This window comes from Cololabis saira, chromosome 8 (assembly GCF_033807715.1).
Source record: "Cololabis saira isolate AMF1-May2022 chromosome 8, fColSai1.1, whole genome shotgun sequence".
Lineage (NCBI taxonomy): Eukaryota > Metazoa > Chordata > Actinopteri > Beloniformes > Belonidae > Cololabis > Cololabis saira.
In genome coordinates this window covers 5,539,394-5,564,943 of record NC_084594.1, presented here as the reverse complement: position 1 = coordinate 5,564,943, position 25,550 = coordinate 5,539,394, and the positions used below count along the sequence as shown (strand labels likewise).

At 39.2% G+C, this 25,550-nt stretch overlaps 1 protein-coding gene across 1 annotated transcript in view; it reads right to left on the bottom strand.

The window, feature by feature from the left end:
• LOC133448254 (14-3-3 protein beta/alpha-1) overlaps window positions 1-21,152 on the bottom strand; it is a 36,134-nt gene extending 14,982 nt beyond the window's left edge. The window contains exons 1-2 of the mRNA XM_061726615.1: window positions 21,016-21,152; window positions 8,381-8,541 (exon numbers count right to left, since the gene is read on the bottom strand). Coding sequence (XP_061582599.1) covers window positions 8,381-8,533 — 153 coding nt within the window. The 5' untranslated portion in view covers window positions 8,534-8,541; window positions 21,016-21,152. The remainder of the gene's footprint in view (window positions 1-8,380; window positions 8,542-21,015) is intronic.
• Window positions 21,153-25,550: the final 4,398 nt, after the last annotated feature.

Here is a 25,550-nt window from a genome sequence, read left to right as displayed (position 1 = left end):
AGGAAGGATGGAAAGAAGGAAGGAAGGAAGGAAGGAAGGAAGGATGGAAAGAAGGAAGGAAGGAAGGAAGGAAGGAAGAATGAAAAGAAGGAAGGAAGGAAGGAAGGAAGGAAGGAAGGAAGGAAGGAAGGAAGGAAGGAAGGAAGAAAAAGAAGGAAAGAAGGAAGGAAAAGAAGGAAAGAAGGAAGGAAGAAAAGAAGGAAGTAAGGAAGGAAGGAAGGAAGGAAGGAAGGAAGGAAGAAAACAAGAAGGAAGGGAGAAAAGAAGGAAGGAAGGAAGGAAGGAAGGAAGGAAGGAAGGAAGGAAGGAAGGAAGGAAGGAAGGAAGGAAGGAAGGAAGGAAGGAAGGAAGGAAGGAAGGAAGGAAGGAAGGAAGGAGAGAGCAGGAGGAAAGAAGGAACAGGAGAATTAGGTCATTTTGACCCGAAGACAGTACAAGGGTTGAGACTTTTTAACAGCATTTTCAAACTAAATTTATGACCAAAAAGACACATTGAACCCAATGTCCCAAAAAACTGGAATTATGGAGCCATTTGTCTCTAAATTTACATTTACTTATATTTGCTCGCTTCATCTCGAGACTACGCCGATTTAGAAATCCAGCGCTGAGGTCGAGGTTGCCAGATCTGGTGGAGTTTCCAGCCCAAACGCGGCGTAAAACTCGCCAAAATAATGAAAAACCAGCCCAGATCAAACATCCTATATGTTAAAACTGTAAATTATTAAATGCGGAATAACTTTCAAGTCATAAGCAAATGAAGCCAAAAAAAAGTTCAGGCTCCAAACAAAGACTACTCTTAAATTAAATTGAGCAGATTAAAGCAACTATAATACCAGTGAGTTTATTGATCAAGTTTCTACTTTTCTCTGCCATAATGGAAACTTTTTTGTTAATAATTTATCCTAAATATTTTGTAAAAACAGGAAAAGCAGCTTGAATTTTATCAACCCGCCCAGTCCTTTATTTTTCAGCCCAGTTGGGCGGAAATCCGCCCAACCTGGCAACCTTGACCGAGACAACTGGTAAACCGGTTTATTTCTCCTCAAAAACAATTAAATAAACTTTTCCTTTTCAAAGTGTAAGAAAACTTTTGAATGATGACTGGATAGATTCCTTCTAAAATTAAAAAATTAAGACCCTTGGATGGAGATTTAAAAGAAATTAAGACATTTAAAAAGGCCTTATTTTAAGAAAATGGGATTTAAGACCAAGTCTTTTTAAGGATGCGCGGCCGGTGATTTTAGGAAATACTTAAGCATATGCAGAAGAAACCAAACAACTTCTAAAACATCCCCTCGCTTGAAGAAAATGAAACTACAACATAATTTCAGAGTTCAGGAAAAACTTGGGGATGCTCTTTCAGATTTAAAATGTGTCAACATTCGATGGAAAAAAAAAAAAACGAACAAAAGCCCAAACTGCACTTCAATCTGCTGAAAGCCTGTGCATCATATAGGAAACGCAGTGACACGCCGTCTAATGCATTTCCTGTTACTGCCACCGTTTGCATGAAAGGTTTGTGCTGAAAGGAGTTGGCAGATACTTGAGAGAGAGAGAGAAAGAAGGACTGATATAAATGTGCAGCAGGAGGTGTGGAGGTGAGAGGAGACATCATGTCACCTGTTTCAGACCGGGGGGGAGGCTGCACATCTGAGCCGCTAGTAATCGATGTGTGTGTGTGTGTGTGTGTGTGTGTGTGTGTGTGTGTGTGTGTGTGTGTGTGTGTGTGTGTGTGTGTGTGTGTGTGTGTGTGTGTGTGTGTGTGTGTGTGTGTGTGTGTGTGTGTATACAGCAGCAGGCATCGCGCCAACACCAGCGCTGATGTCACACCTCTGAATCTGCAGTGCACCCTGGGAAGCCGCTGCGGCTTCAACATCAACTTATTCGCGCCATTTCAGCCCCGTCAGCATTAGGGGGGGTCACGAGTAACACTCACTCAGATTAGGCCTGTGCTGAAAAAAATCGATTTTCCGATTCTAAATCGATTCTCATATTAATTCCTAAAAAGCGATTCTTATGTCTAAAGATCGATTTTTTTATTTTTTTTATTTGATTTATTTTTTATTTATTTTTTTCATCATTACATTACAACTTTTGGTTATTTTTTTGTTTATCCCCAAAAAAGGAATGTTTTGTTGGACACAAGAATAACTGGTGCCATGTTTTTGCCTTTAAATAAGTTTAAAGGTATGAAAACATTAAAGTGTTAGGTTATAATTGCATAAATTGTCTATATTTCATTACTTTATATACTGTCTTGGGGTTACATTTGCAAAAAATGCTAAAAACCAAATGCTCAGCATGAAGAGGGGGTCACGAGTTACACTCAGCTCAGATTAGGCCTGTGTTGAAAAAAAAAAGATTTTCCGATTCTAAATCGATTCTCATTAATTCCTAAAAATCGATTCTGATGTCTAAAGATCGATTTTTTAATTATTATTTTTATTATTTTTCCTCATCATTTTCGCCAGGTGAACTTTAATCGCAGTAGTCGGACACACAGTTTGTCATGACACTTCTGAAAAATGCCAGGTGCTTCATGGCAATATGTGTGCGTGGTGACAGAATAAATTAGATAAGCTAAAATGATTTGTTTACTGCATGAACTGTTGCAATTTATTTCTTTTTTGCACTTTAAATGGATATTGAAAGGCCTGTTTGAGTTATTTATTTCCTAGTTATTTCACAATAATTTCTGAAATTATTATTTCACAGTCATATAATTCAGGCAACAGCTCAAAAACATTTTAAATAACACTAAGCCAAATCAATATCAAAATCGGATCATGATAATCGATTCGGAATATTAAGAATCGGAATCGAATCGATTCTTGACATTTGAATCGATCCCCAGCCCTAGCTCAGATGTGAAGCAGCGCTTTATCTCCCACCCTGGTGCCGTTTTGTTCTACGCACAAGTAATAAAAACTAAATCTAACAAACTAATACTTAAAGGGGACCTATTATGGCATCTAATACCTATTTTAAACAGGCCTTGAATGTCTTAAAAACAAGCTTTTGATTGTTTTTGCTAAATAAATTAGAAATTCAGCCTCTGAGCCATGTCTTTATCTTCCCATTCTCTAACCTCATTATCTATGTGGGATGAGTGGGCGGGGCTATGATAATGAGGCCCTGTGCTGATTGGCTGCCTGAATGACGCGATACACCGCTACGAAGAAATGGCGGAAGCTCCGGCCGGTGGAGTTAGTTGTGGGCGTGGTTTCACGCATCGGAGGCCAACCGATGTAAATCACATTTTGGTTACATAACGACGGCTGGTAGATCCACATCACACTGGACGGATCATCCGGGCGGCTGTACAGACACTGCAGAATCTGGTTACTTTCCTCCTAATCTGAGTTGGCAGGCTGAGGGGAGACCACTTTATATATGTTAAAGCAAGAAAAAACTTGTTTTTTATAATAGGTCCGCTTTAACTGCAGAAATACACTGAATTATAGGAATATCTTGATGTGCATCTTGTTTTAATCTCCACCTTCAGTCAGGATCAGAACCATCTGCCATTAAACTGAATAACGCCTCCCTACTTGGGCTGCAACCATTCGGCGACGTCGTCGACAAAAATCGATAATCAAAATTGTCAACAATGGAATTAATTTTCAACAATTGCCGCCAGACGTGTTTTTCCAACGGAGTGAGGCGTCTCACTTCAATACAATCTCTGCCGAGAGTCGCGCAGCAAGATGGCGTCTCTGCCGAGCGGTGCCGGGGAAAACTAAAATGACGGCGTCCTGTGCAGCTGCTGCAAGTAATAAAACTTCAAAAGTTTGGGAGAATTTTAGCCTGGATACGGTGAATAAAAAGATACTTGCAAGGTTTGCAAAGCCGACGTTGCTTTTCACAGAAGCACGTCGGTAATGCACGAGCATTTGAAGAGAAAGCACGTCGGAGTGTTGAACGAAACGGACTCGCCTTAGTAAGATATTGAGCCTATTTTCATTTGTTAAATTAATTTGTTTCATTCGTTAACTTTGTTTATTTCATGTTATTTATTAGTGTTATTTGAGCCACTCACAGCTACTCTCGTTGCTAAAACCTCAATCATAATTGATGCTGCACGAAAGGTGAAAAAGCTTGTGTGATGATGAAAATGATGGATTTGCATCTAACGTTCAGTCAGGTGCCTTTGAACTGTCAATTATCCATCAAACTCCACAATGATCATGTTAACATTAAGTCAGATAGATTTGTCTGGACATTTCTCTTGCGGGACGGGAGAAATCAATGCATCTCTATTATCGTGCGCCGTGTGGGCATGAATTCTCAGAGTTTTGCAGGAGCGGGCGGAAGCAGAATGAAGAAAATAGTCCCGCTATATCAGGGCTCTAGTGCCATCTTTCTTGTGTTTATTATCATTTGCCACACAATTAAGCAACCTCATACTTACTAATTATCCGATTAATTGTTTCAATAGTCGGTGACTAGTCGACTATTAAAATAGTGGTTAGTTGCAGCCCTACTCTCTACTGCCAGGCTTTGGTGAATCTGTTCCAGGAAACATTATTTATCATAAAAGTAGCGTCTCATCCTTTTCTTTGAACCCGATGACTCTGATCCCTGGAGGGGAGGAGCCGGAGAAACGGCCCCTGGACGCTGTCGGGGAGCGACTTGTGCAGGAAAACCTGCTGATCCAGGTGGTATTAGCGGCATTAGCGGCTCCGCGGCCGCAGGGCGACGCCCCGCATCGTTTCTACCAGTTCAGTTAAACTTCTACCAGCTGAAATAGCTGTGAATGTGGGGGGGGGTTTTTACACGGACGGATACCCCACAACTGAGCTGGACCCGTGAGAAAAACTAAATTAGTTGGGACTGCCGTAAACAGAAGTGACCCGGGGGATTGAGACAAGCACACACCCGTGAACAAAAATGTCCAGACAAACTGGAATTTCCAGCCATTTGTCACTAAATTTACATTTACTCATATTTGCTTGCTTCGTGTCGAGACTACGCCGACTTAAGAAATCCAGCGCTGAGGTTGAGGTTGCCAGATCTGACAGATCCAGCCCAGACACGATGTAAAACCCGCAGAAATAATGAAAAAAAAAAACAAAAAAAAAACAGCCCAAATCATACATTCTCTATGTTAAGACCGTAAATGTCTATGTAAATATGGTGTATGTTCTTGTCCTTGAGAAGTCCCTGTCCTTTGTTGTTGATTCTTGTTGTCCGTGTTTCTATGGGCGCAGCATTGGGTTAAAGCCCAACCCAAATTTCCCACACGTGGGACAATAAAGTGTATCTTATCTTATCTTATCTTAAATGATTAAATTTCAAGTCATAAGCAAATGAAGCCAAAAAAAGTTCAGGCTCTAAACAAAGACTACAATTAAATTGAACTTAGATTAAACTTAGATTAAAGCAAATAAAATATCCTTGAGTTTATTGTGTACGTTTCTACTTTTATCTGCCGTAGGGGAAACTTTTTTGTTAATAATTTCTCCCAAATATTTAGTCGTGGGCTCGTGGGGATTTAGTGATGAAACAAGGACGTCCCGCGAGCTCCTCGCCCTCAGAGCCGCCGACGCCAGAAAGCTGCGTATTACAGGCTACTGAAAACACCAGACGGCTAGTAGGAATGGGCGATATGTTACCGTTCACGATATACCTTCAAAAAAAGGGTACGGTAAGAATTTGTCATCTCGCGGTAAAAACGATAAATTCCTGTTGATGACATTTTTGTGTAAAGCCGGATTTATGGTTCTGCGTTAAATCGACGCAGAGCCTACGGCGTAGGCATAAATCAACCTTAACAAACATGGCGGAAGGCGGATCTGAGAGCGAGGAGCTCGTTGTTAAACGAGGCTCCAGCTCCATTATCTGGAACTAGTTTGGATTTAAAAAGAGTGACGAGGAGCAAACATCATCTATTATATGCAGAGTCTGCAAAAAAACAGTGAGTGCAAAGGATGGCAATACAAGTAATTTATTATATATAACATATTATTATATATAACAGCTGCTGCTGAAAATAAAATTGCAATAGTATCTAATTTGCACATTTTATTTATATTAGAAGAGGTCATCACTGATTGGATTTTATTTTCAGTGAACTTTTATTTATTTGTCCTGTTTCTTTATCAGGTTGTATTTTTTCTCTACTTTGTGATTTTATAAGCTAAGAAAACTTGAAGGACAATGGTACTTTTGCTGTTTGCACAGTTATCCCACTGTTTAAGCCATACAGTTAGAATAAATGTTGAATCTGTTCTTACATTTCAAACTTGTTTCATTTGAGTCATTACAGTTTTGCAGTACAGGTGTACTAATTTAATTAGTTTTTATTAATTCAATGTAATTGGTGTAGTTTAGTAGTATTTAGTATCTTTTAGAGCAGTGATTTGGCTCCAAAGACTGAATGTGGTGATAGATTTAAAGTTACAAAGGTGGAGTTGAATTGGTATTTTTTCTATCGTCATTTTTATCGGTATCGGGATAAATGCCAGAAATGATGGTGATAAATTTTTTTGTCCATACCGCCCATCCCTAACGGCTAGAAGCGAAGCTGAAGAGCCTCAGCGAGAGGTTTGAGTGGCCGACGGTTGCAGTTTCAACATGGGATCATCACCCAGGGAAAATACCAGGGTCTCATCTAAACATGCCGTATGACTCACAAACTAACTTTAGGGCTCCAGAAGTCACAACAGGCAACATGACTTCATCTTATTACCAATTTCTTTATTTTTATCTTCCATTTGCCTAAATGTGGAAGATGAGACGCGTCTCTGTTTCAGAAGATTACTGAAATTACAGCTAAATGGAAACAAACATGAGAAAAGGACTGATAGATCTTATTGGCTGATGCAACATTCCTCAGGACACGGCAACCGATACCGACCCCCGTCCCCCCCCGTTACAGCTGCTGGTTAAACCTTAGCCGGTAATGACGGGGGGGGGGGAGGTCACATGACCTCCATACATCACTGGGGGGTTTAACAGCAGGTTAACTCAGCTAGTGGCCGGACGGTCCGTTGGTCCCACAAAGCTCCAGGCTTGGACAGAATGATGTTCAGACCCGGCCTTAGTTCAGGTCAGCGCACAGTTTTTATCCATGCATGAAAGTAAAGTTGCTTTCGTCACAGAAAAAATTATGACTTCCATATTTTCTGGACTATAAGCAAATAGCAAATCGCTACTTTTTTCACAGGTTTTGATCCATGCAGCTTATACAAAGGTGCAGCTATTCTGTGGATTTTTCTTCCACCGCTCGGGGCGCTCTAACCGGAATTAGAATAAAAACTAAGACAAAATAAATGCAAAGAAGAATACGCTACTTATTCTTTAGCAGATAGAAGTAGGTAGAAGCAGATTTCAAACAGATGAATAGATAAATAAATAGCGGTTATTTTCTCTTGGTTCTGTCCTGTTTTAATCAGCAAAGTTGCTGCCGTGTTAAAAGACGCTGTTAGGAAAGGATCTATTTAGGTACAAACATGTACATCATTTACAGTTCAAAATGGTTCTGTACATGTAGTAAATATCTAATCTAACAACATTAATATCTGCGGCTTGCATATCTTTTTTTAATTATTTTTTAAAAAATAGAGCGGATGTGGCTTATATGCAGGTGTGGCTTATAGTCCAGAAAATACGGTAAATATCGTCGTCAACGAACCTTTAAACCCTGAGGAAAAACGAGACGAGACGCAACGAAAATGCTGGTCATGTGACGATAACGAAAATTAGATGTATAATGCAATATCGTAGAGGAATAAAAACCAGACTAAAATGTAGATTACAAAATAAAAACTAAAATAAAATGTGTCTTCATTTTTGTTGCTATGTTCTAACAAAAATCCTTAATATCCATTTTTTTATTTGTTTCCTCTGGTTTAATCTTTAAAACCAGTTTAGTCTTTAGATCTTTGGATACACTTTCCTACATAGACGTGGAAAAGAAAACCCAATGTGTCGTCGGAAAAGAAAAAGATGGGGAGAAATGCAGAAAAATAAATATGTTGTAAACTCAAATTAGAGCCTTCTGTATCTGGAATGAATGTATTCTTGAGTCTATAAGGTAACAATAATATAATAATAAGATAACCTTGTTTGAATTGTTAAATGGGTTTGGCTAAATACAATCTTTGACTAAAACTAGACTAGAATGGTCCTGGACAATTCTGGCTAAAATAAGACTAAAATGCTTTTTTCGACTGAAACTTGACACGACTAAAAGGAGAATGAACGTGACTAAAACTAATAAAAACTAAAATGATAGCTCGACCCAAAGACTAGACTCAAACTAGAATTGAAACGGGCTGACAGAAACCTCTCTACATGAAAGTTTGGAGTTCTATCGACACCTTCTTCCCTTTATTAGATCTGTGGACACATAGCAGTGATCTCAGGGAAGCCATACCACGTTCTTGTAGGCGACGGAGAGCAGGTTGCGCTCCTCGTTGCTGAGCTCCAGGCCCTGCTCCGTCACGAGCTTCATGGCAGCCGCCATGTCGTCGTAGCGCTCGGCCTGCTCTGCCAGCTTGGCTTTCTGCACCAGGTCGTTCTTATCCATGGTTTAGGCTGCAAGACGGAGACAAACACAGATACAGAAAAGGGGGAAGGAGACAGGAAACAGAGTTAGTTTTTTTTCGTTGGGGTAAAAACGGTACAATCAGAAATGAGAGAAAACGGTGACACATAAAAAAGGTAGTGATGCACCGAATGTTCGGTAACCGAAATTGTTCGGCCGAAAATAGCAAAAAAAAACGTCCTCGGTAGGGCTTTAAATCGAAATCGGATTTAAATGTTAAAAAAAGGAAAATCGGAAAATCGATTTTCCTTTTTTGGCTGGCTGCATGCGTTTAATCATCTTTGTTTGGTCAAGAAAATTGTAAATGTTGTCACTTTACTAAACTCAAGGAGGATTTACAGTATCTTTCAAATGCACTTCATTCCCAATAGGGGAATTTGTTTGCTGTTTTTCTTTAAAAATAAAATATTTGAAACAATTCATTCCATTGTCTTTTGTAGTTTTACCAAAAAAATCGAAAATCGGGTTTTCAGAAAGAAAGAAAAAAAAATCGGGATTTTATTTTTGTCCAAAATCACCCAGCCCTAACCCTCGGTGTTCGGTGGAATAAGTGGGGAAAAAAGAACAATTACCTGTAATAACGGCGTGTTTAGATGACGCAAAAGAGGATAAAACAAAATAAAGAAAAAGAAAATCAATCCCTTTCCCATATTAATACTTGTATGGGAAAGGGATGGATTTTCTTTTTCTTTATTTTGTTTTATCCACTTCTTTTTCACTTTTTTTTTACAATGCATTTTTGTTTTGTTTTAAGGCCTATGTTACAATTTTTCAGCAGTCAGTTATAGGCCTAAGCTCAAAGATGGCCAGTTGTTCATGTTCAAAAAATATTTCTACCTTTTAATTTTGTAAAAGATTGTTTTCTTTGAAAAGCATGCCTAAAGCCCATTTATTTGATTTATGCAATGGTGAAAAAATTGGCAAAATAAAATGGAAAAACTGCGAAGAACCATGTTCGGTATGTTATTCGGTATTCGGCCAAGTGTTTATTATTATTTTCGGTTTCGGCCACAATTTTTCATTTCGGTGCATCACTAAAAAAAAGGTGTAAAGATCTCATGGGTGCACGGACAAAGTAGGGCATGAAGCTGGAGCAGCCGCCTCTAGGTACCACTTGATCTGATCCGTGATCGAACCCCCCCCAATCGCACGCCTTTCACATACGAGAGAATATCAGCGTGTAAAAACACACGAGCACAGACCTAAAAGCAATTCATTAAATGTCAAAACCCGGTCAAGTGAAGCTCCTGCTCCCCATCATTTCATCCCCGAAGACTTTCTGCTCTCCAGATGTATCTGCAGGTCTAAGTAGGACACATCCTCGCCTCCATCTCCCTCACATCCACCAGCACCACACAACTACAGAACGGGCTTTAGTGCAGGAGCATTTCTATGGCTAAGGGGGGAAATAATAATAATAATTAAAAAAAATCATTTTTTTCTTTTGTTTGAACTGCTGGAGAATAAATGACCAAACAAACACACACACAACTGGCTTTAGGCTGCATTTTCAGCTGCAACTAACCTTCCAGAGGTGAAATCTAGGAAAGAACGTGCACATGTCTCTGAGTAAGGAGGATATAAACTATAATAAATACAAAAACTACCTTGTTACCTTTAAACAGTCTTTTTTTTCCAGAGAAATGTGTCAGATTTTATGATAAAAACGATGAACTTGTTACCTCATACAGGACTGTCTCAGAAAATTTGAATATTGTGATAAAGTTCTTTATTTTCTGTAATGCAATTAAAAAAAAAAAAAAATGTCATACATTCTGGATTCATTACAAATCAACTGAAATATTGCAAGCCTTTTATTATTTAATATTGCTGATTATGTTTTACAGTTTAAGATTCCCAGAATATTCTCATTTTTTGAGATAGGATATTTGAGTTTTTTTAAGCTGTAAACCATGATCAGCTATATTAAAATAATAAAAGGCTTGCAATATTTCAGTTGATTTGTAATGAATCCAGAATGTATGACATTTTTGCATTACAGAAAATAAAGGACTTTATCACAATATTCTAATTTTCTGAGACAGTCCTGTAGATTATTAGAGCATATATTGCTTATTTTATTGGGCCTAAAGCCAAAATATTCTGGGAATCTTAATCTTAAACTGTAAGCCATGATCAGCAATATTAAAATAATAAAAGGCTTGCAATATTTCAGTTGATTTGTAATGAATCCAGAAAGTATGACATTTTTGTTTTTGTAATTGCACTACAGAAAAATCACAATATTCAAATTTTCTGAGACAGTCCTCTAAATTATAAAACTACCTTGTTACAAACAGTCTTTTTTCCAGAGAAATGCGTCAGATTTTATGATAAACGAGTGAACTTGTTACCTCATAAGGTCATAAGAACGTGGTCCAGCATGTTAACACGTTTATCCATCACATACCTCAAAGGGGAGGGGGTTTAGGGGTCACAAGAGAGAAGGTGTCGCAACAACTACACGTTTACTCTTTAAGCTGCTGTCCATAACTTAGCAGCTCGTGCAGCCCGGCAACACCGCCGTGCGTGAGCTAAATCCGAACACGCCAATACCGTAGAATCAGCTGATTGACATCACTCGGCAAAGCTCGGCCCTGGGGCAACACGCGTCCGCGGTGCGACTGTGCGTGCGTGCGGCGCTGCGCTCCCCTCTCCTCTCGCAGGGCTGTGCAGCTGAAGCCGTTATGTGGAGCAGCATCCACTTGAACTGGAGAGCTGCGTCACACTGGCTGCATTCTTGCGCATCAGCCACGCTCAACGCTTTTGATGTGCCTCCTTCCCATGATGCTTTGTACTGGCGTTAACCATACCCGTCTTCTTACCGCGGAAAATGTCTCATGCAGTATGAGTGATTTGTTGCACGTGGTGCTGAATCGCCTTCACTGCTGTTAACTGAGGATATGCTTTTATACAGAATATACAGGACTGTCTCAGAAAATTTGAATATTGTGATTTTCTATAATGCAATTACAAAAATAAAAATGTCATACATTCTGGATTCATTACAAATCAACTGAAATATTGCAAGCCTTTTATTATTTTAATATTGCTGATCATGGCTTACAGTTTAAGATTTCCAGAATATTCTAATTTTTTGAGATAGGATATTTGAGTTTTCTTAAGCTGCAAACCATGATCAGCAATATTAAAATAATAAAAGGCTTGCAATATTTCAGTTGATTTGTAATGAATTAAGATTCCCAGAATATTTTGGCTTCAGGCCCCATAAAATAACCAATATATGCTCTAATAATGTACAGGACTGTCTCAGAAAATTAGAATATTGTGATAAAGTCCTTTATTTTCTGTAATGCAAAAATGTCATACATTCTGGATTCATTACAAATCAACTGAAATATTGCAAGCCTTTTATTATTTTAATATTGCTGATCATGGCTTACAGCTTAAGAAAACTCCAATATCCTATCTCAAAAAATGATAATATTCTGGGAATCTTAATCATTAGCTGTAAAATATGAAAATATTTTACAGAAAATATTTAATATTTGTAAATATTTTGTAAATATTATCCGTTTTTTTGGTGTTTACTATTTTTTTTCTCTTGTACATACTCTTTCTACTTTTTATATTGCTCTTTTTTATTATTTAACTATTTATTGGTTATTTCTATATCAAATTTTTTGTATAAACCGTTGAGCGTGTGTGTGTTTTGGCTGCTGCACGACTGAATTTCTCCTCTGGGAGATCAATAAAGTCTTCTATTCTATTTGTAATGAATCCAGAATGTATGACTTTTTTTTTTTTTATAAATTGCATTATAGAAAATAAAGAACTTTATCACAATATTCTAATTTTCTGAGACAGTCCTGTATATACACCCCCCCATAGTGCCTGTGAGGAGATTTGAATTGATCTATAATAAATTACAATAAAAAAGGTTTCCCTCAGGGGTTTTAGTTCCTCATTTTTAATGAATCCTGTGATAATTTGGCATAATTTTGATATACTGGTTCTGTTATAATATAATGGTCTAAAATCCCCTGTTTGCTGTTCCGTCAGTGTTCCCCCGACCAGTTAGACAAGGCATTATGTAATTGTGCTGCTGCAGCTTTGCCTCGTTTTATCCTGAGGCCATCTCTGCCGTTTCACTTCAAGTGGTGAAGCACCTGACGATAGCAGATGTGTGCGCTGCGTCTGCTCTCCGAGCACGGAAAAGGTGGGAGATCCTTCAAAAGCTGCTGTAGGTCTCCTCACTAGTTCTCTTCCCACATGAAATATATATATTTATATATATTTTTAGATCAAGGCAGAAGCTTCCATTTTCATTTACCTCCCTGATACATTTTCTTGGGTTTTTTTGTAAATTAATGCCAATCATTTTATCTTTCGGAATATAATGGAGCAGAGAGAATGGAGTTCACCTCCACACCTGAAGGGGGCACCAAGACTGTTTTCCTTTCCGATCCGATATTGAGTAAAATTCAGGCTGGTATCGGTGACGCCGGTTCAATACCAATATATTGTGCAAATACACCTGACGTACCCGGAAAATCTAATCAAAATGGTGCATTTTAGATAGCTAAAGAATACAAGACAGAGTCGCTTATTTAGCTATTTATTTCAGTCAGAAGTTTACTGAGGTAGCTGCCTCATTCACGATACAGCCGAGCTGTTACAACAGAAAAACTGTTTGAAAAAGGTGTTTCCATCACTAAAAAAGATGCTAAGTAAAATAATAAAACCATTAACCTGAAGAGAATAAACAAAAATAACTACTATAAAAATGAAAAAAGTAGTTCCTACCAGCAGCGTGTCATTTAGACAAAATCTGAATAGTTTTTCCGTATTTTCCGCACTATAAGGCGCACCTGAAAGCCTTTAATTTTCTCAAAAACCGGCAGTGCACCTTATATATGATAATTACGGTAATTTCTGTTACTGTAGTCAGGGGGATTGTGGGTAATGTAGTTGGTGTCGCCGAATTAACGGCGCTAAAAACGTCAGGAATCGTCACAGACGTTCAAGACAACAGCAGCGACGCTGACTCGCATAACGGAGACTTTGACGAGACGGAGCAAAGCTGGTTTTTATTTTGTTAATAAAGTTTGACATACAGTACTTTTCTTCTTGTTTTTTTTTTTGCATTTGCTGTAGGATTTTGTAGCATTTCCTGTAGCAGCTCCATCAGGTAGATACGTAACTCAACCCCAGCCACTATAGTACGGTATTTTAACATATATTTAGTGCGCCTTATATAGGGAAACAGTTTTAAAATACATAATTCATTGAAGGTGCGCCTTATAATGCGGAAAATACGGTAGTTACTTTCCACCGTATTCTTGTTAATGATATACATCACCACAAATGACTAAAGTATCGATATTTTCATTTGAGAATCGATTTTTTGAGCATACAGATCTGGTATCGGAAGTATCGATATTTCAGTATTGATCACTACTGACGACTGAACTTTCCCCAACTTCAGATTCAGTTCAGCAACACCCGACGCCCCAAGGTGAGCGGAAGGCACCGGGCGCCGTCATGGCCGACGTGAGAGCATGTAGTACCACACGACCACACTTGTGATAACGAGAGCTAAATCAAACCGATTATTCTGATAGTCAATCAATGGGTTGATTTTTTTTGGTTTACCCGTTTCCTGTCACTGTTTGGCGATGGTTCATATGCTCTTGTTAGTCAGAGACAGGACGCTAGTGAGGCAAACATTGAAACCATACTGCCCCTTACACCTATTTTAGTTTACTGCAGTTATAAAACAACATTTGTAACTGAAATGGGAAGATTTCAGACATTAAATGTGAGTTTATGGCTCGAAAAATCTTTACAACTGCTGTAATCGTTTGTCAACTAATCTCTGTCGGCCTATTTACGATACCACAAATCATGCAGAGTTGCAATCTCAAACGTAAGTCTTAAGGCTGAGTTATGGTTCTGCGTCAAAACGACGCCGTGCCTACGCCGCGTGGTCCCAAAAATTGTAACTACGCGTCGAGGCGACGCAGACCAAACGCAGACGAGAGGGCTGTGATTGGTTTGCTTGGTAGCAACGCATTTCCGGTTTCCGGTTTAAAGCAGTAGTGAACTTTCAGCGCTCTTTTCTTCGAGTTGTCCTTATCTCTTTGATTCACTGTGACCGGAAAAAGTCGAAAACCATTCAGGAAAAGATCGCAAATTAGCGGTCACGGGGGGTACTGCACCGCGGAGAAATGGAGTGACGGAGAAGTCCGAAGGTTCACGACGGCGTCACGGTGACGGCGTAGGCACGGCGTCGATTTGACGCAGAACAATAACTCAGGCTTTACATGGAAGCTAGAAAGGTGCTCGTGTTTTTGACAATTGCCCCTTCGTCAAGCCCCGCCCCCGTTGCCAGGTCTGAAAAAACTGTCGTCTCCCCGGTCTTCTTCCACTGTAAAAACTGGGTTTTACATCACTTTATTTCTAATTATTGCGCCAAAGAAAATCAACAGCAGCTAGATATGAATAAAAACACTTCAGGTACAGCGGAGTGAGTTTATAAAACTGAGGTTTCGGCGAAAACGAGATCTTTTGACTAGTTTAGCTGATAGCCCGGTGGAAGGTGTGGCCGTCCACATAGCTTCATCCAAAGCAGACATTTTTCATAAATTACCGTTGGTTTTGGGATGAAATGTATTTCCCGTGAGTTTCTCTGGGTAACGGGTGTCAATTCCACTAGTTAATCGTCGTTTTGTTTTCCATTTGCTTCAGGTTGCACCATGTTGTGCTTGTGACTAGTGACACTATCTGATCTGCTCGCCCTCATTGGCTGTTGAGGTATTCAATCTGTGGCAAGAATCGTTAAGATCAATGATTTTTGATATTGACAACTTGGGATTGGGCAATGGAGTAAGCTTATAGGCAAACAGTTGAGGTTTATTTGGACTGTTAATCTCTTCTAACAAATTTCAGAGCAGGCCACGTCCTCATGACCTCTGTGGGACAAATGAACTAAAAAAAAATAAAAATCAATCTAGTCACCCTTTGCAAAAAAAGAATGCTAGTAACATGATAGTTTGGCAATAGGACGACACTTGCAGCGGCACTACGGCGCATCTGATGTGATTGGCCAATCTGGGTGAGGCTGTACATCCTTAAAACATTGCTTTTACGTGTTTGCATCATTTTACTAAAATTAATTTACTTGATCTCCTGTCAAAAGTGACTGATGTTTTTTTCTTGTTTAGTTTTTTTCCAAAAATAAATTGACTTGGTGTTAAATTTGGCTTAAAACCTTATAAAATGTACTTTAAAAAATCTATATTTTTCAAGAACGAGGAAAATATCTCCAAGTTATTTGCAGCAAAACATCTTCACAAATGTCTTCACCAGCCTCGCTGCATTGGTCTGTTAGAAATATCATGGCCACATGTGAATGAATTAAAGGTATTTGCTGCTGCAGACCTCACACGTACATGAAAAGAAAGCTCATCTAAATAACTTGTAATTCACACAGCAACTACACTGTTCGTGCTGCCACTTCTGTGCACTTTCCATGGCTCTGCGGGGTAATTAATAGCCTCACAGCTGAGAATGCACCGACAGCACAGAGCTGGTCTCGATCCAAGTGCTAAAAAGTAAAAATCAATTATCTGCTCATGTTGAGCACAGTTCCATTAGTTTTCCAAAAGACAAAATGGTGCGATCATTAGGCGGTGGGAACATAATAAATTCAGAAACCCATCTTTCCATTATCAGAACACTAAGGGTCCCTCTTGATTCACTGGTTTTCTGCTGAGGTTGGCAGGGGAATGTCTTTTTGTACTGGCCAAATCCAAATCATTAAGGTCAGAACAAGGTCACGTGACCTCATTTTCAGAGAGGAAACAGTGCCATATACTGTATGCTACTCAATAATCTCTATATATTCAACCAGCCAGAAAATGCATTTCAATTAAACGTAAAGGTGGTCACATAAATACAGAACCTGTGACATTTGCTTTAATTCTCCTACTTAAAACGACATTTTTTAAAAGGAAAACTATTATGACCTTCCTCAAACATTGAGTTTCTTGAGGTATTAATTCAAATTCTGTCACATTTATTTGCTCACGGTAAAGTATAACAGCCACTTTAGCCACTCTAGTCATGCTTTTACTGCTCTTTTCGCAGCAGTCAGTTTTGGGGCGGAGCCAAAATGTCGCCTAGTCCAGTGATTTTCAACCACTGTCATGGTGCCAGGAGAGATTATTGGGTGTGCCGAAGGAATTTAGACAATTTCACAAAAAATAAAAAAGGAGTAAAACACTATTCCACATCAGCAGGTGGCAGTAGGTGAAATTACCTTCTTGATTTAAGACAATAGTGATGCACGCAAGGGTTGGTGGTGAGGAAATGTGCAGTTATGACTGGTGGAATACTGCAGGATTTTCTAAAATGTCTTTTTTTTAAGTTATTTATTTATTTAGTAAAGGAAAAAAGTGCCATGCTTGAAAAACTACCCTATTCAACAGGGCGTGTCTCTTGAGATTAACCTTTTCCATTACTCACATCTCAGGTAATGGGAAGTTGGGTGTAAATGGAGAATGTAAAGCTGGATATACTATTTTAGCGAGGGTCTGTGATGTCACAGTACCAAGGAGATCTGAACGGTTCACCGAATGTCTTTGGAGTCGACTCGTGTTTAGTTTTTACTGTTAGATTTTTGAGTTGGTAGTGATTTCAATTAATAATAATAACATTCACTAAGTAATTCTAGACTAAACTTAAAACTGATTTTCCAAAATTGGAAAAAAACCTTTATTTATTCCCCATTTTTCAATTAGTACCGACTTTTAGAGCAACCTTAAATTGCATGTGGCTTTATTGCAGGAAAATCTGAGACTTGTGCAAACCCAGTTAATGGTTTATCTCAACCATGAATGGATCGACTTCAGGCCACACTGTGAATTACAGAGAAATTGCTCGATTCTGATGGGATAAAACTTGTTAAGGAGGAATCATCACATGTAGGCTAATAACCCAGTCAGGAATTGGTTAATAAGGTGATATAAGCAGAATAAAACAAATTCAAAAGTTATTATAAGCCAGGCTTAAAACTTGAAGAATGACAAGCGGGCTCCCTGCTCTGTTTTTCTCTCATGCAAGGGGTCCCTGGGCTCAAAAAGGTTGAAGACCCCTGGGTTCGACCATCATTATTAGGGCCCGAGCACTGACATTGCGAAGGCCCTAATGTATCTGTAGGAGATGTTTTTATTTTTTTCCCTCGTTTTTATCCTTGTTTTTCTTCCGACGAAATGAGGGCCTTTTTCCCCCCTAAACGTGCCCCAAAAGTCACCAAATTTTGCACCAAGCCAGGCCTGGCGAAAAATTTGATATTTAATGGTTTGCATTAATGGGCGTGGCCTAATGGCTCAACCGCTGCCCCTAGAAAACGTCGTCCCTCAAGCCCCACAATACGGTTTGACGTACATGCACGAAAATCGCGTCTAATATAACACAAGTTGTCTCCAGGATCTTCCCAGAGACCCAGTACATGACCCCCGAGCAATTACTACATCAAAATGGCAGGAAAATCGGTACACACCATCATGTCGCAACTTAAGGAAATGTCCCTTGGCGCCATGGCTGAAACCGAACAGGAAGTCGGCCGTTTTGAATTAGACGTGTATTTCTTTGGCCGTTAATGCGGCCCGAACCGTAACGTGCACCCAGGTGTATTATACATCAAAATGTGCGTCTAGATCCTGCGACTACGCGCATTACTTTTCTCAGTCAAAAGCGTTACCGTGGCGACGATAGACACCAAAAAGCCTGCCCCCCCCCTTCATCTGATTGGTCAATATTTGATACTCCCTATTCTCTGCCATAACTTTTGAATGGTTTGACATAAAGAGTCATGGTTGGTGTCATCGGACTCGGTTTTGAGTCCTTGACTTTTATTGGTGAAAATAGCACGCGCAAGGGCCCGTTCATCGCTGCTTGCAGCTTTAATTTATATTTATTTTTTTAAGAAGTTGGGCAATAATCCAGCAGGTCCCAGTTTTGTATTATTGTACTGTAGGTTTATTATGACACTGCAGCGTTTTAGATGAAGTTAAAGTGGCCCAGGTGCCTCCACGTGTGTGGTTATCCAACCACCTGGCTGAGGTGAAGCAGCCTTTCCAGGGGCGGACAGGGAGGATGGCCGGGGCGGGGATAGGGCGCCGCCGCAATCACGCTCCGCAGGGCGAGACCCGCCGTCTTAAAACCTTCTTAAAAATAAGAACCTTAAAAACAACCGAAAGCACCTGGGACGAAGTGGGCGAGTCGGAGCTTTAAGATGGAGAGACAGATTAGCAGCCAGCTAGCGGGGGCTAGCGCGCTAACCCCGCTCCGTCACTTCGCAGGCGCGGCCAGCCTTACGTGGCCGCGCATGCCCGGGCCCCGCGGGGCTCCGGATCCCACTGAAGGGGGCCGGCGGGATTGGGAGGGGAAAGTCCCGGGGAAACATGGAGGGTGTGTTAGCTCCCATGTCGCCTCACTGCGCCATGACGGAGCGGAAAATTTGATATTTAATGGTTTGCATTAATGGGCGTGGCCTAACGGCTCAACAGCGCCCCCTAGAAAATTTGGCGCCTCAAGCCCCACAATACGGTTTGACGTACATGCACGAAATCGGTACACACCTTTATCATGTTGCAACTTAAAGAAAAGTCTCTTGGCGCCATGGCCGAAACCGAACAGGAAGTTGTCCATTTTTAATTATACGTGTAATTTATGCCATTTCTTCGCCCGAACCGTGAAGTGCACCCAGGTGTGTTATACATCAAAATGTGCGTCTCCATCCTTCGACGACGCGCATTACTTTTCTCAGTCAAAAGCGTTACCGTGGCGACGATAGACGCCAAAAAGCGCACCCCCCTTCATGTGATTGGTCCATATTTGATAGTTCCTACTTTCTGCCATAACTTTTGAATGATTTGACATAAAGAGTCATGGGTGGTGTCATCTGGCTCGGTTTTGAGTCCTTGAACATAATTGGTGCAAGATGGCCCCGCCCCTTCTTCTGATTGGTCGATATTTGATAGTTCCTTTTATTTTTAGTCCCTTTTTTCTGGCATAACTTTTGAATGGTTTCACATAAAGAGTCGTGGGTGATTTCATCTGACTTAGTTTTGAGTCCTTGACTTTTATTGGTGCAAATTGCATGCGCGATGGCCCGTTCATCGCTGATTGCAGCTTTAATTTATATATATATATATTTTTTTTTTAAGAAGTGGGGCAATAAGAGGGGCCCTTTTATTCACATATTTTTAAAATGTATTTGTTATCTTTTTGCTGCCCACAACTTTTTATCTTACTTAGTAGCTAGGTTTTGTCTTAGTTTCTTAGTCTTCTTTGTAAAGCGCTCTGAGATCTGTTGCTTCAGGTGAAAAGTGCTATATAAATTGAAATTATTATTAATTATTAATCCAGCAGGTTCCAGTTTTGTATTATTGTACTGTAGTTTTTTTTTTCTCTGCACATCTATATATTATTTTGTACAGCCATGCAATTGTGGGTGGGTTGGGGTTTAAAAAATGGCATACTTAATAGGGTTGGTTTTGATATCTGTTTTTGCCATTTTGTTATTGCCCAAAAATACCAATAAAAAGATTTATAAAAAAAAAAAAGAAGTGGGGCAATAATCCAGCAGGTTCCAGTTATTGCATCTAATTTTATTTTGTTATAGGAAGGAAAATGTACATTAATGAACATTTAAAAAAATGTAAATGCACCCAATTGTAGCCAAAAGGCTAATTTCCATTGGCAGTCCCCCTGTCAGAAGGAACACCATAATAATAAATAATACTAAATAATATTAAATAATAATTAAAAAAACAGGTTTATTTGTTATTATTATTTAATATTATTTATTATTTTATTATTATTTATTATATTATTATTATTTATTAAACAGGTTTATGATACAGGGACGGAGTGGGCGAGTCGGAGCTTTAAGATGGAGAGACAGATTAGCAGCAGCTAGCGCTAACCCCGCTACGTCACTGCGCAGGCGCGGCCAGCCTTACGTCACCGCGCATGCGCGGCTAGCCTAGCCGCTAGCAGGACCTGACCCAGTTCAACCAGCGCGGCGACACCCATTTTACCCATATTACCTAAACCCTCGAACGCAGCGACCCCACCCCGGCGGGGTTTTAAACCCGGGCCCCCGGGGCTCCGGACCCCCCCGAGGGGGGCCGGTTCCGGCGGGATTAGGAGGGTAAAAGTCCCGTTAAACATGAGGGAGAGTTAGCCTCACTGCGCCATGACGGAGCGGACCCGCTGCCATTTCACGACGGACTCCCCCGATCCGTGAAAAATCCGCCCAAACCAGCCCCGTGTGCGGCTCGTTTGGGCGGATTTTTAACCTTTTTCAGCCTAAATCCCCCCTAGAAACCACAATATTCTTCTTCTTCCGCGGTTTAAACCCGTTTAAACCCGCGCCCCGGGGTGTGGAGTACACGGCGGTAAAAGGGGACTAGAACACGGCTGTAACTCACCGTTAAGAGAGGTTTGTTCTGTAAGGATGGGGTTTCTCGTCCTCCGCTCTGCTCGCTGTTCAGGGCAGATCCACTTCCGGCTGCGCTGACACTTCCGCTTCCTCCAGACCCCGCCCCTCCCCCCGCCCGTATCCACGGCAACCACAACGGGGGGTTTCCCGAGCATCTTGCAAGGGGCTTTGACGTCAGCGGCCAGGACCATGGCAACCACTACGGGGATGACGTAAGCCGGTTTCCACGGCAACCGTTTCCACGAGGAGGCCGCTCTGCTGCTGCTGTTGCCGTCGTGTGTGAAGTGAACTGTTGTGTATTAGCTGCAATTAACACGATCATCTATGGGCTCAAATTAATGCCATAACTTTTTTGTATCTGTTAATAAACTTTGTACTGTAGAAATATTTTGTGCGTGTGTAAAAAATATTTGTACTTGCAAAAAATATTTGTACTTGCACAAAATATTTCTACAAGTACAAATATTTTTTCACACGCACAAAATATTTCTACAAGTACAAATATTTTTTGCACATGCACAAAATATTTCTACAAGTACAAATATTTTTTGCACACGCACAAAATATTTCTACAAGTACAAATATGTTTTGCAAGTACAAATATTTTTTGCACACGCACAAAATATTTCTACAAGTACAAATATTTTTTGCACACGCACAAAATATTTCTACAAGTACAAATATTTTTTGCACACGCACAAAATATTTCTACAAGTACAAATATTTTTTTCACACGCACAAAATATTTCTACAAGTACAAATATTTTTTGCACACGCACAAAATATTTCTACAAGTACAAATATTTTTTTCACACGCACAAAATATTTCTACAAGTACAAATATTTTTTTCACACGCACAAAATATTTCTACAAGTACAAATATTTTTTTCACACGCACAAAATATTTCTGCAAGTACAAATATTTTTTGCAAGTACAAATATTTTTTGCACACGCACAAAATATTTTTACAAGTACAAATATTTTTTGCAAGTACAAATATTTTTTGCACATGCACAAAATATTAGTACATATTAGTATATAAGTACAAAGTTTATTTACAGATACAAAATAGTTATGGCATTAATTTGAGCCCATCATCATCATTCTTGGGAAGTTTTTTTTACATATGAAAATAGATTTATGAAAGTAAAACCAAACTGTTGTATTTTTTTTTTTTTCATTTTTCTTTTTTTTTAATACTAACAGCAATAACAGACCAGAAGCCTATAAGCCAGTTTTCTCATCATTGTATGAAGCTTTTTTTTTTTTCTAATATTTTTCTAATAATTTACTATTTTTCATCTCTCATTGTACATTTCTGTCTATATTGTTCATTTCTGTTTATACATTTTATCTGTCATCTGTCATCCTACGTCACTTTTTGTAAAGATTCATATCCAGCACTTTTTAATCCTCATATTGTACATTTCTGTTTATCTCTGTTATACATTTTACTTTATTCTATCTCTTAGTTTATCTCCATATATTTGTTTGCTTTTATATTTATATTTTTATTTTTATTTTTACTGTATTGCACCAATCACCACAACAAATTCCTTGTGTGTTAACAAACTTGGCAATAAACCCCCTTTCTGATTCTGATTCTGATTCTGATTCTGATTCTGATTAAAATGTATGGAGAAAAAGAATGAAACTTTACAATTTAGTAGAGGAACTTAATCTTGCAAAATACCCTAGCTGTCTTTTCTTTTAATTTATTTTTAATTTATTTTTATTATTTAATAAATGTTTCAATTTTATTTATATAGCGTCTATTACAACAGAAGTTGTCTCTAGGTGCTTTCCAGAAGCCCAGAACATGACAAAGGACATGACATGGATTTTTGCATGGATGCTACGTTTTAAATATATGTATATTTTAAAATCTCACGTACCCCCATTTGAGAACCACTGCTCTATCTTACTTTGTGTACTGTCTGTTTCCCACTACGTGCTTTCATTGTACCATCATGCCAGTACTGTTTGTAAACTTCTTCAATTTTGCTAATAAAAAAAAAAAAAACTATTGTGTCAGCTGCAATTAACACGATCATCATTCTTGGGAAGTTTTTTTTACATATAAAAATAGATTCATGAAAGTAAAACCAAACTGTTATGTTTTTTTTCCCATCTTTTTTATTTATTGTTTATTGTTTATTGTTGGCTTTGTCTTGAACACAACAAAACCCATCAAATTAAAAGCATCAAAATATTTAAAAAAAAGCAAAACAATTTAACAGTCTCATCCAAAAATAAAATCACAACAACAAAACAAACAATGGCCGGGTTTCCCAGATCCAACCTCTCTTAAGGATTTAAGAGAGGTTCAAAGAAGGTTTGAACTAAGAGAGAACCCTAAGATATGGGTGTTTCCCAGATGACTTCTTAACACCGTTCTTTAGTTTCGCTCTTTCAGAAGCTCTTTGGAGCAGCTGTCCGGTTCTGAAACCAAATCAATCGATGCCAGGCAAATCGATCACCGATCACTATCAGCGCATTTTCACACGCAGCACTGCTGCCTAACGCACTAATTCCCTGCTGCCTGTGCGTTATAATGAAAAATTAAGATGATAAATATAATTCAATGACCCTTTTTCATCCAAACGGTGCGTTACTCCGTTATTTCTGGCTACAGTGAGGCTTTTTTTCCCCACACGCAGAAACCGGGAGGAAACGTGGTGGGCGGGTGTGTGCGTTCAAAAACATGAGCCAAGAGAAGGCGAGTTTCGCAAATCGCAACGTGGAATTACAGCAATCCCTGGTTTTTCGCAGGGGTTATGTTCCAAAAAGAACCCGTGATAAGTGAAATTCTTTTTACAATTATAGAGGGCTTCAGATTGCAGAGATCATCCCCGCCACGCACGTATTCCTGCTCTTCTGATGCTGCTGCATCCCGCAGGTGGGTTTTTTCAAGAGAAGAAAATAGTTATGGGTCGTTGTCTTAGCTCTTTTTTCTTCTGGGCAAAAAGATTCTTTAATATAAACCGACACCATTGATTATATTTGAGACTGTAATGAACGATTCATCAAAGGATCCCGTTGATCAGCTGCTGCTTCCCTGTCATCACATAGATGCGCTCGGGCGCGGCGCAGGAGGATCGGTGTCGCGGCTGCCTGGACAGCGCGGTCCGACACACGTCCAGGGGACTGAAGTGCTGACGCACGAATGCGTTCATAAAAACAGTTCTGCTTCGCGCACGGTGACGCGGTTGATTTGCAGCGAGAACATGCTGTATAGCAGCCAAATCATCAAATAAATGATATTCATGATGATCGTTTTATTTGTGCGTAATGCATAAAACATATACAGGAACACACTTGTTATTCCTTATTTTTATTTTTTTTCCCCCCCTTTGCTGTCACCAATAAATGCTAAACAATATAAATCTAAAGTATAAAATAGATCAAAACTTGTGCGGGGTGCATTGTTTTAATATCTCATTGCTTGGTGTAATATTGTTTTGCCTGACGCGGCTGGATCTGTGAGTCTTTGTTCACTAAGATGGTTGTAAAGACTGGGTCAGCAGCATCTTTCATTTCCTTCTTAATGAAAGAGATACTTAAGCTAAGAGCGACTCTGGGAAACGCGATTTTCTTTCACAGGCTCCTTAAGAAGGTTTGAAAGAAGTCTTTCGCTGTTAAGAACTACTTAACTGATCTGGGAAACCCGGCCAATATCATATCATATATGCCTTATAAGATTTTAAATAAAAGAAAAGAAAGAAAAGACAATATAACAAAAAATAAATGCAACACAAACAACCAATAAACAAATATCCGGTCTCCTACAATATTTTTTTTTTTTGTTTAACCCGTGTTCTGTCCTTCTTTCCTCCTGCCATGCTCTCTCCTTCCTTCTTCCTTTCCTCTTTCCTCCTTTTTTACACTCCTTTACTTCTTTTTCTTCCTACCTCCCTTCCGTCATTCGTTCCTTTATTATCTTCTTTGCTTTTCCTTCCTTCTTTCCTTATTTTCTCCATTCTTTCCTTCTTTCCTCCCTTCTTTCTTTCCTTTTCTCCATTCCTTCCTCCCTCCCTACTTTCCTGTTCTCCCTTCTTTCCTTTCTTCTCCCTTCCTTCCATCTTTCTTCCCTTCCTTACTCCCTTTCCTACTTCCTTCCTTCTTTTCTTCTTTCTTCCTTCTTTTTTCCCTTCCTTCCTTCCTGCTGCTGCCGCTGCCGCCGTGTGAAGTGAACTGTTGTGTATTAGCTGCAATTTACACGATCATCATTCTTGGGAAGTTTTTTTACATATAAAAATAGATTTATGAAAGTAAAACCAAACTGTTATTTTTTTTCATCTTTTTTATTTATTGTTTTAGTTTTAGTTTATTTGTTCGCACATATTAAAAACAATACAAAAAAATAGTGACAATACAATAATTAGTGCAGTGCAGGTGAGAAAAAAAGAAACCCAAGGTGGGCTTATGAAGGATTCTCACCAGTGATAAATACAAATAATAAGTACAACAACAACAAGGTAATCAAACTTTACAAAAGCAACACATGAAGAGAGAGAGAAAA